Source organism: Suncus etruscus, chromosome 14 (assembly GCF_024139225.1).
Source record: "Suncus etruscus isolate mSunEtr1 chromosome 14, mSunEtr1.pri.cur, whole genome shotgun sequence".
Classification (NCBI taxonomy): domain Eukaryota; kingdom Metazoa; phylum Chordata; class Mammalia; order Eulipotyphla; family Soricidae; genus Suncus; species Suncus etruscus.
In genome coordinates, this window is record NC_064861.1 from 85,204,797 (window position 1) to 85,216,261 (window position 11,465).

The 11,465-nt window shown below is 41.4% G+C and overlaps 1 protein-coding gene across 1 annotated transcript; it reads right to left on the reverse strand.

Annotated features, from left to right (window-relative positions):
* Positions 1–845: 845 nt before the first annotated feature.
* Positions 846–10,886, reverse strand: LOC126028136 (cytochrome P450 2G1). Its single transcript, XM_049787186.1, has 9 exons — positions 10,707–10,886; positions 9,606–9,768; positions 8,017–8,166; positions 6,544–6,704; positions 6,066–6,242; positions 4,371–4,512; positions 2,702–2,889; positions 2,451–2,592; positions 846–1,027 (listed from the first exon to the last, which is right to left on the reverse strand). The coding sequence occupies exons 1-9, from the start codon at positions 10,884–10,886 to the stop codon at positions 846–848; spliced, it is 1,485 nt and encodes a 494-aa protein (XP_049643143.1).
* Between the last annotated feature and the right edge of the window lie 579 nt (positions 10,887–11,465).

The following is an 11,465-nucleotide window of genomic DNA, read 5'->3' on the forward strand; positions in this document are numbered from 1 at the left end:
CCTAGGAACGATCCCTTAGCTCAGAGCCAGGAGAAAACTAATGACATCTCTGTATGTGACCCCTCCAAAATAAAAAAGAAAGTAAGAGTGGGAGGTAGAAAGAATGGATGAAAAGAAGGAAGAAAGAAAAAAGAAATAAAGGGTGGAAGGAAGGAAAGGAGAGCTAAAGGAAAGAATGAAGGCAGGGAAGAAGGAAGAGAAAAAAGAGAAAGAGAGAGAGCGAGGGCAGTAGAGAGAAAAAAAGAGATAATAGGGAGGGAGAGGAAGCAAGCATGATGGCTAAGGCTGGCCTATTACAAGGATGATCCCAAAACTTTGAGAAGTCTACTAAGGAGCCAGCAGAAAGCAATATTAAAATAGGGAAGTTGAGGCTTTTTTTGATTGTTTGAGTGTCCTGTTGAATTCATATACACTAAAAAAAAAGTCATTACACTCAATAATCTTTCGTTTTCTCCTTGTTGCCATTTGGGGGTGGTGGATATGATAATTAAGAAAAAAGAAGTGACCCAGTTTGATCTCAACCAGGACAAGGACAAAAGAACCAATATATGAACATAGATTCAACAATAAGAGTAAGTCAGAAGTGATCATGGTTAAGTGAACATAAAATCTGGAAGCTATTGCCGACATCTATGACAGGCATTGCTTTTCCCGCTGCATAGAGACAACATGCAACTTCACATTTTTAATGACCCTCTCCCACTTGTGGTTCCAGGTGAGTAGAAATAGTGCACTTTCTAAATTCTCTTAGGGCTGTGTGGGGAGATCAGTGGGTGTTCCATCCAGTAGACAGCCTTGGATTGCTCTGTTCTCCAGTGCTTCCCACTGCTCCTACTAGAGCACGCTCAGCGGGCCAGGAGGCAGAGCTCATAGGTGGGAGGTATGTTGCCAAAGCCGGAGACCTTGGGCGTGACATCAATTTCAGCAGGTGGCACCAGAGAGCGCAGGGAGAAGTTCTGGAGGATGGAGGTGAAGTAGATGAAGAGCTCCATTCTGGCCATGGCCTCCCCAAGGCAGACACGTTTTCCTGTGAACGTAGGGGAGAATAGATCACATATGCCTTGAACCTGGTTGCATGGGAATGGTCTACCACCACCCATGTAAACTTTCCTCTGTCCTGTCAATATCTCTGGGACTTTTGATTTTTCTTTACATAGTACATAGTCAAGTTCTGCCACTTAGACGCTAGGCAGGTTCCTGTCCAATGTCTTGAATTTCATCCGATTCCAAGATGGGATGGTTCTAAAGGACGATTAGATTTTCTTTGCTTCAGTTTCTATAAGATTTATCCGACATCCCAGAGATACTTAAAGAGCTGCATACTTATTCTTCTTCTTGTTTCTCTACCTTTCTCTAGTGATTATTTCTGGTTCTGCAATCAGGAATCAACCTTGGCAGTGTTCAGAGACCATATAGGATGCCAGGGATCAAAACTGGGTTAGGTCAGCCTCGTGCAAGGCACGATGCTCAGAGTTTACTCTTAGATAATGTGTTAAGAAATTGCTCCTGGCTTGGGGGACCATATGGGACACTGGGGGATTGAATGTTCTAGGCTAGTGTGGGCAAGGCAGATAGATGCCTTACTGCTTGCACCACTGCTCTGGCCCCCCTTTCTATATTTTTAAAGAGTTAAAAAACATTGATTATAAAACCCAACTATGAATAACTTTGTAAATCACAATGGTTTAAATAAAAAAGTTAAAAAGACAGCAACTGGGGCCGGCGAGGTGGCGCTAGAGGTAAGGTGTCTGCCTTGCAAGCGCTAGCCAAGGAAGGACCACGGTTCAATCCCCCAGCGTCCCATATGGTCCCCCAAGCCAGGGGCAATTTCTGAGCACTTAGCCAGGAGTAACCCCTGAGCATCAAACGAGTGTGGCCCGAAAAACCAAAAAAAAAAAAAAAAAAGAAAAAAAAAAGAAAAAAGACAGCAACTAAATCATGGCATATAAAAATTAAATGAGGGGTAAGATAGAAGAATGATAGGATGCTTGTCTTGCACAAAGTCAACCAAGATTCAATTCCTGGCACCACATATGGTTCCCTCAGACCTCAAGAGTAATCTCTGAGCACAGCTAGGCATGACTTCCAAACCAAACAACATAAAAACCAGTGTTGGACTCATTCATTTGTGTATGATTCCTTTTGTACACTAGAGGAAGTAAAAGATTCAATTATAAAACTCATACAGAGGTGCCATTGATAACAAAGTCTAAAATATTTTCTTTTTGGTTCTCACTAGACATTTTCTCTGACTGTAGGTTAGTTCTATAACCTTCTAATTATGGCAGTCATGGTTCTAGAACTCCATGATCTTGGGGTTCTAGGATGTTATGATCCAGTGAAATTAGGGTTCAGTTTCACATTTACCTCAAAACTACAGATTAAAAAAAAACAATAGTTGAGGACACATCTAGAATGTTCCAGGAGAGGCTCAGATCACAGAAACCTACCAGAGGCAAAGGGCACAAAGGCTTCATTCTTCTTGAAGCGGCCCTGATTATCCAGGAAGTGTTGGGGATAGAAGGCATCTGGGTAGCGGAAATACTTGGGGTCTTTGAGGACTGAGCCAAGTAGGGGGAACACATCTGTACCCTGGGAGAAAATGAGGATTGTCAGTAGAATTAGTGTTGTGATGCGGGAATCAGGAGGAGGGAAGGGTACAATGATTGGAGAAAGGCTGGCAATGAAGGGGTCACACTACCTTGGGCAGAAGATAACCTCGGAATTCAGTGTCTCGGATGACGTTGTGGGGGACACCCATTGGCACAATATCCGTCAGCCTCTGTATCTCATGGATCACAGCATCTGTGTAGGGCATCTTGACCCGGTCTTCCACACTTGGGATCCGGTGTGGTCCAATCACTTGGTCAATCTCTTCATGGATCTTGGCTGGAAAATGTCAGAAAACATAACAGGCAAAGACACAGGGACACAGGAGGCTTTACTAAAGGCCATAGATGAGTTTGACCATGGAGTTGTATCTTGCACCTGGGGACACTGAAGGAATAGCACATAGGCTTCTGGTTATATCTTTATTCTGAAATATTGATGCAGACAATAAACATTCATCTGACCATTGGGAGGCAGGCAGAATGGAACTTTGAATGTCTGCTGGGACATTTTTTTCTTTACTTGAAAGTCATAAAAGATTGACAGTGTTCTGTCACAGTGTTTTTTGTTTGTTTGTTTTGGGGTCACACCTGGCAGCGCTCAGGGGTTTCTCCTGGCTCTATGCTCAGAAAACGCTCCTGGCAGGCTTGGGGGACCATATGGGATGCTGGGATTTGAACCACCGTCGTTCTGCATGCAAGGCAAAAGCCCTACTTCCAAGCTATCTCTCGGGTCCTGATAGTGGCTTTTTTTTTTTGGGCCACACCCATTTGATGCTCAGGGGTTACTCCTGGCTATATGCTCAGAAATCGCCCCTGGCTTTGGGGACCATATGGGACACCGGGAGATCAAACCACGGAGCAGCTGTTGAGAAACAGCAGTTAGAGGAGTTGTAACTCCAGGAACAAAGCAATATGTGACAGTGTGTGTTGCAGTCACTGAACAAGGACAAAAGGTCGTGTGTTGAAATTTTCCTATACATAGATGTACATGGAACCTATTATGCTGAGTGAAATAAGTCAGAGGGAGAGAGATAGATACAGAATAGTCTCACTCATCTATGGGTTTTAAGAAAAATGAAAGACATTTTTGCAATAATTCTCAGAGACAAAAGAGAGGAGGGTTGGAAGGTCCAACTTACTACATGAAGCTAGCCACTTAGAGTGATGAGTGTTGTTAGAGAAATAACTATATTGAGAACTATCCTGGCCCGGAGAGATAGCATAGTGGCATTTGCCTTGCAAGCAGCCGATCCAGGACCAAAGGTGGTTGGTTTGAATCCCGGTGTCCCATATGGTCCCCCGTGCCTGCCAGGAGCTATTTCTGAGCAGACAGCCAGGAGTAACCCCTGAGCACCGCTGGGTGTGACCCAAAAAACAAAAACAAAAACAAAAACAAAAAAAAAAAAGAGAACTATCCTAACAATGTGAATGAATGAGGGAAGTAGAAAGCCTGTCTAGAGTACAGGCGGGGGTGGGGTGGGGAGGAGGGAGATTTGGGACATTGGTGGTGGGAATGTTGCACTGGTGAAGGGAGATGTTCTTTACATGACTGAAATCATACAACTACAATCATATTTGTAATCACAGTGTTTAAATAAAGATAAAAATATTGTAAAAAAAAAGGTCATGTGTTGAGGAATGGAAGGAAAACATTACTAGTACTAGGTAAAGGTCAGGAATCAGATTCTGCCTGGTATCTGCATCATGAAAAGCCATTTAAACTTCTGAACTAAGTGAAAGATAATCAATATATGCCACCTTCCACCTCTGGATGCTTCATTAGAAGGAGAAATCCATAGCGTAGAGTAGAGCTCACAGTCTCCGTGCCAGCAAAGAAGAGGTTGAGAGTGGTGAGGACCAAGTTCTTGAGATTGAATTCTGTTTGGGGATTATTTTTATCCTAAAAATGAAAGAAATGGGACTCTTATTCATGCACCGTCTTCTGTCCTTATCTTCTTCAATTTGCCCATGCAAAAGACAGACCTTGGTGAAGGTACAGTGGATGCAGAAACCAAGTGAATAATGTCAGGGAGGGAAAACATTTAGCAGAGTCTTGGAGACTTGTGTTAGAGGAACATCAAGAGGAAGATCTGGGGGCCAGAGTGATAGCATAGTAGTAGAGCATTTGCCTTGCATGAGGACAACCTGGGTTCGATCCCCAGCATCCCATATGTACCCCCTGAGCCTGCCAGGAGTGATTTCTCAGTGCAAAACCAGGAGTAACTTCTGAGCACCACTGGGTGTGGCCCCAAAACAAACAAACAAACAAACAAACAAAAAAAACAAAAAGTAGGAAGATCTGTGGAGTGGAGTGTGTGTGTGTGTGTGTGTTTGTGTCTATGTGTGTGTGTGAAGAGAGGATGGGATGTAGAGACTGCTTTAAAAGGTATAGATTATTAGAGTATATCATCTAGATAAGTACTAGATTATTAGGGTATATTATCTTGAATTTACATGAAAACAGCTTTTTTTTTTTTTTGGTTTTTGGGCCACACCCAGTGATGCTCAGGGGTTACTCCTGGCTATGCGCTCAGAAGTTGCTCCTGGCTTCTTGGGGGACCATATGGGACGCCGGGGGATCGAACCGCGGTCCGTCCTAGGCTAGCGCAGGCAAGGCAGGCACCTTACCTCCAGCACCACCGCCCTGCCCATGAAAACAGCTTTTATAGTAGAATTAATTTCTAGAAATTAAAGTATCTCGTTTTTTATTTGTTTTGTTTTTGATTTTAGGGTCACACCCTGTGATACTTAGAGGTTACTCCTGGCTATGAACTCAGAAATTACTTCTGGTGGTGCTCGGGGACCATATGAAACTTTGAGGATTAAACCTGGGTTGGCCATGTGCAAGGCAAACACCCTACCTGCTGTACTATCAGTCCAGTTCTTAGAGTATCTCTTAGGAAAAGTAGAAGCTTCTAAAATTTATACCTCTAAGTCGACTCCTTTAAGTTCTAGTGCAAAGTTTAATAGCTTAATTTAAAAGACTTAAACTGTTCAAGCTCAAATTTAAATATCTAAATACTCCACTTTTATAGTTGCAAAACACTTGTCTTTGTGATAGGAAAACGTAAGATTTACATTTCTATAGCCTGCAAAAGTTTAGAAGAGACTCTAAATCTAATAGTTTAAAACTTTACACATTCTAAATGTCCTGTAGAAAAAAGTTATAAATGATATAAACACCTTTCCATCTCTGTCTCCAGCATGTTTACAAATGAGTTAAAATTGCAGGCACTTCAGACTGAGTTGCTGAAGGAAAGAGGAAGAGGAAGAAGTATTTGGTGCAGCTGGAAAGTGTTTGCTTCGCACAGGGCCAATCCAGAGTTTGATACCCAGCATCCTGAGCTCACCAGGAGTGATTCCTGAGTGCAGTGTCAGGAGTAACCACTGAGCACTGCAGGGTGTGGTCCCAAACCCAAACCCAAATCCAAAACAACAACTTTAAAGAAGTACCTGGTGCATCTTGATGAGAAAGCAATCAATGAAGTCACGCGGGTTTTGTGGGTCCAAGGATGCCTCATTGATCTTGACCTTTTCAGCAATGAAGTCCTTGAGATCTTCAATTAAGTAGTAAACACGATTGTGTCTTCCTGGCAAATATTGCATGACTCCAGAGTACATGTCATATAGCTGCAGGGAATAGGCAAAGTTGGATGGGAGGCCTCGTTAGGGTTTGTGGAATACTCAACAATTTGTGGGATATTTCACAGGTGGATATTTTAATAGCCCCAAAACCCTTCATGGACCAAGTGTGGAGCCTATGGATTGGATTCAGCATCTAAACTGGGCTAAGAGTTGGGTGAATCTTTTGATTTTTTTTTCAAGACTCAGGGCATGGGGACAGCAGTATCCCCGGGTTGTGGAAAGGAGTTAGTGAGTTCTGGGCAGGTGCACTAGGAGTTATTTGGTTGGAGGGGAGGTTGGTGGGGACCTGTGCCCAGGAGGTGCTCATCTCAATGAAACTCTCATTAATCATCTTCAGCAGCTTCAGGAATTGCTTGTCCTCATAGTCAAAACGGCTCCCGAAGACCACAGAACTGATGACATTGGAGACGGTGCGGCTCAGGAAGAAAGTGGGTTCAATGGGGGCCCCTGGTGAGGGAAATTGATGATGTTACAGGCTGTAATCAGGACCCTGAGATGTGGAATCATTCTGTCACATTTGCAAGTGCTGGGTACGAGGCCCAACGCACATGTCAATTACCTCATTTTCACGTCACAACCCTAATCTCCTAATAATTGAGTTGGCTTCATAACCACCTCATTGGCTCATGAGGATTCCATAGAATTATTCGTGCTGAATCCTTAGCACACTTACCATGTAGAAAGCACTCAATTAGGGCTGATGAGAGTAATCATTACATTTGGCGATTGAGATTTAAATGTGCATTGGAAATTGATAGCTTTGGAAAAGAGGTAGTGATTTTCTTTTTAATTTTGAGGAATAACTGGATTCTATCAATCTCCTTCCAAAAAATTAGTAAAATAGGTGCTTGCATTTGCCAAATGAAATAGCTCTAAATATTCTTTCCCCGGTTATGTGAATAAATAAATTTTTTATTTCTTTTTACTGAACTTTAGAGTAGTTTAGATGGTAAAACTTGGTATTATGTAGTTGATATTTTTGTTTGTTTTGGTTTTTGGGCCTCACTAGGAAATACTCAGAAGTTACCTGTGGCTCTTCATACCATTCTGAATACCCCAGAGTATCACATAGAATTCACTCCTTGTAGTACTCGGGGGACTAGATGGGGATCTAACATGGGTTGGCTCTGTGCAAGGCAAGCTCCCTACCCACTGTACTAGCTCTATGGTCCCCATGTTTTTGTTTGTTTTTTAAATAATATCTTTATTTAAGCACCATGATTAAAAACATGATTGTAGTTGGGTTTCAGTCATAAAAAGAACACCCCCCCCTTCACAAGTACAATATTCCCACCATCAGTGCCACCAATCACCCTCCTCTCCCACCCCGTCTATATTCGAGAAAGGCATTCTACTTCTCTTACTTATTAACATTGTCATGGTAGTTTGTAGTGTAGTGTAGTTATTTCTCTAAGTGCACTCACCACTTTTTGTTATTTTAAACTACAATTGTGAGTGGAAATATATATCTTTTTCACCAGAAAAAAACATGGACGCATACTGCCAGAGTTAGCATATGTCATCAGGAACTCACAAATCTTCCTAGTATCTTTTGATTAAAGTTTCTGAACAAATGGTCTTCAAGATTCTTCCACATTTGTTTTTAGCATAAACCCTGAGGAGAAACCTTGATCACTCTTTAATCTCTTCAATATTCTTTTATTTTAGTATTTTCTCATTTCTAGGTTCATATTCTTAGTACTACACAATCTATAACCACATCGTCATCTTTAAGCTCGACTCCAAGTGTCCACCATACCTTTGGTCTTTCGAAATTCTTCTAGTAAGAAGCCAGCCTCCTCTTGGATTCTCTCTTCAATGCTCCGCTTTCCCATACCAAAGTCCCGAAGAATGGTCAGTGAGAAACGCCGGAGAATCCTCCACCGTTCTCCATTAGCCAAAGCAACACCTGCAAGAATCTTGGGTCAAACTTCTACTCTCCAGCCCTTCTTGTGCCCAACATAGTGCTAGAGAAGGATGAAGCTTGAATTTAACTCTGCAAACAGACTCTCAGCAAAACTCCCAACCCTCAATACAGGGTCTCTCCCTGCATAGGTCTCTTTCTATGAAACTCTCAAAATATAGTCCAGGACTAACCTGGAAGAAAGACAATCAGGTTAGACATTATTAGTAGAAGTCCAAAAAATTTTCTCATTTGATTGATCCCTGGAAATGTATAGATAGATATATCCACAAAATGTGGAGGAAGGTCAAATACATATAACTATCCTTCAAATTAGGAGTTACTTTTATTTATTAGTGTTCAACTGGTTCTTCAAACATACATAAATTTGTACAAGTTACTCCTACCTGTCTATCATACATCTATACAAAGAGTTACATTTAGTAGAAACATACAGGCATTTGTTACTAATATATTTATAAATTAATGTTAGAGATGCAATGAAATTTTTTTGGGTGACTTAAGCAAGGAAGAGCTTCTAACTAGGATGACTGATAATTTGGGTGTAAGAAAGAGCCTGGGTGAAGGATGATTTGAGGATTGTTTGAGGTAGATGAATAAATGGTTAAAAAGATAGTTGGATGAGAGGCTATGGATGGAGCAGAACAGCCAAAACAGGGGGGATGAAGTCTTGTATATAGCAGACCCCAGATTCATACTTAGCACCACATATCATTCCTCAAGCACCACCAGGATTGATCTCTGAACACAGAGTCAGGAGTAAACTCTGGGCTCAGTTGGATGTGGTCCAAACCTTCTTCCAAATAATAATAGATAGGTGAATAATAGAAGACTTAATAAACTGATGAATGAAATAATGAATAGATAAGTAAATGGGAAATTAATTGATAGGTACACAGATAAGTTAGATGGAGAGATTAATGATGAGTTTTTAGTGACTCTGTAGGCCCATAGAAATGTAGCTAGATAAGAGGAAAGGTAAAGGAATAGATGGATGGACATAAATAGAGAAAGAATGGTATAAAATTGCCTGATGGAAGCATGTGAGCATTTAGGTTGTAAAATTCATGCTAAAAAGACACTTGCTTAAAATGAGAAGGTAGACACAGATGAGTTGGAGATGTGGCTGAGTCTAAGAAATAAGATTAATGTTTTTAGTGGGGACACAAAAAGTGGAACTTATCCATCAAGATATGCAAAAAGAATACTGCAAGAGCACAATAGAATCAAATGATTTAGAGTAATAGTAACCTTGTGGTATTACCAAGCTTCTCTCATACTCAGCTTCCACATTTAAACAGTTAATAAGGCATTAAAAACTTTCACAGAAGAGTTCATGTGAGCAAAGCAAGTATAGTACTTATCTGAGAACGGGGGAAGTACATTATCATCACTTTGTTTTCTATGCTGCTGTTGTTACCTACCATAGCCTTGGAAGTTTCGCTCTATTGAAGCCAGTTCTCCTCGGCCACTGAAGTCATCTGCCTTGTCTACAAGGGCCTCTTTCACTGCTTCATGACCACATAAGACAACTACTGGACGGGGTCCCATGTACACGGTGAAGACTGAGCCATATTTCTCCCTGAGCTAAGGAAGAAGCAAGATAGAAAAATGGGATTTGTTGGGGCACCAAGTTTTGATCTCCCCCAATTTTAGGGAAGGTGATTTCAAGGGAATGCAAATGTGAAAATAACAGATGAAGTTGATGTCCATGCTTGTAAAGTCTACTCAGAAAAAGGCCTCATCACCTTAACTTCTGTGATCCTTGGCAAGAATTCTAGAACTGAACTCATCTTAATTTAGTCATGTAAAATGATGAACATTGATTAGATGAATCAAGGATGTATGTTTCTCTATGAAACACTACACTTCTAGACTCTTCTTATGTCATAATACCAAGTCTCAAACTTCTTTGATTTTGGTGTATTTTGGGACCATACCTGGCCTTGCTCAGGGATTACTCTTGGCTCTGCAGCAAGAAATAACTCCTGGTGGGCTCAGGGGATCATTTAGGTTGTTAGGGATCAAATCCAGGTTAGCCATATGCAAGCCGTACCCACTATAGAAGTTATTAAACTTCTACAATAACCAAAACACAAGGGTTCAATGTGTTTAAAAATACAAGGCCCGGAGCAGAAGAGAGTATAGGGTTTTGGTGTTTGGTATGAGACTGACTCTGGATCAATCCCTGGTACCACATCCAGTTCCCAAACGTAGCCAAGGGTGGTGATTCATGAGCACAGAGCCAGAAGTAAGCCCTGACCACATTTAGGTGTGCCACACCATGGTACCCCCATAAAGATACAAGATATTGTGATTCCAAAGTCCTTGGATTATGAGGGTCTGCAGTTCCAATGCATAAACACTATCTGAGTTCCGAAGAGGTCAAGATTCTGGAATCTCAGAACCCCTTAGTTTTCCAAAGTCCACATTTCTAAGGGTCTATGGTCTAGGACTCAGAAAGTGACATATGTATTTGCCAAAAAACCATTTCTTCTAGCTATGGAAAGAGTAGCCATACTCACCTTCATGAAAGATTGATAGGTGGCATCAGTACTGACTTGGAGTATGTTTCCCAGGAAGGGTATTGGTGTTGGGCCAGGCGGCAGCTTTCCACCCTTGCTGGTTCTTTTCCAGGCAATGAGAATGATCAAGCAAGACAAGCAGAGTGCCAGAAAGATGGTGAAGGCCCCTCCCAGCTCCATCATGCCAAGTGAAGGGGCTGTGGCTAGGGCACCAGATTCTGCCTAAATACATCCTGAAAAATCAGGTGTGCAGAAATTTGAATACCCTGGGATTAAAATTTTCTGGATATAGGATAAGTAATTGCTTTATGGGGTGTGGATGTGGGTTTGATTATATAATTTATAATCTCTTATTTGAATAACAGGAGATTGAATTTACCTAGGAAAATCCTTAGACACCCTTCCCATTTCTTCATATTTCCAGCCACACAGTTCTTCTCCATCAGTTCCAGCCCTTGTTTAACATAACTCAGTAGGGTGTGTAAGATAGTTGAACATCCTTTTTTAGATTATTGAATTGAGAAATCAGATGTCCTGAGTTCAAATTTCAGTTATATCTTTCCTCTCTCTCTCTCTCTCTCTCTCTTTTTTAAAATTAAAACTTAAAAAAAATTAAGGCACCATGAGACCACTGAGACCACTAAACACAGAGCTCTGAATGTATCACCCTGGACAAAGCAGAAGTCTTCCACACACAAAAGAACAAAACAAAACAAAACAAAACAAAAAAAACACCACCGGGAGAGTAATGATCCTGAG

Bases quoted from the DNA above. Each gene is read 5' to 3' on its own strand.
- LOC126028136 (XM_049787186.1), bottom strand. From the start codon at position 10,886: ATGGAGCTGGGAGGGGCCTTCACCATCTTTCTGGCACTCTGCTTGTCT. The intron at 8,167-9,605 runs GTAGGTAACAAC...AGATTCTTGCAG, and splicing joins GCGAAACTTCCAAGGCTATG to GTGTTGCTTTGGCTAATGGA. The intron at 2,593-2,701 runs GTAGTGTGACCC...ATTTTCTCCCAG, and splicing joins GAGGTTATCTTCTGCCCAAG to GGTACAGATGTGTTCCCCCT.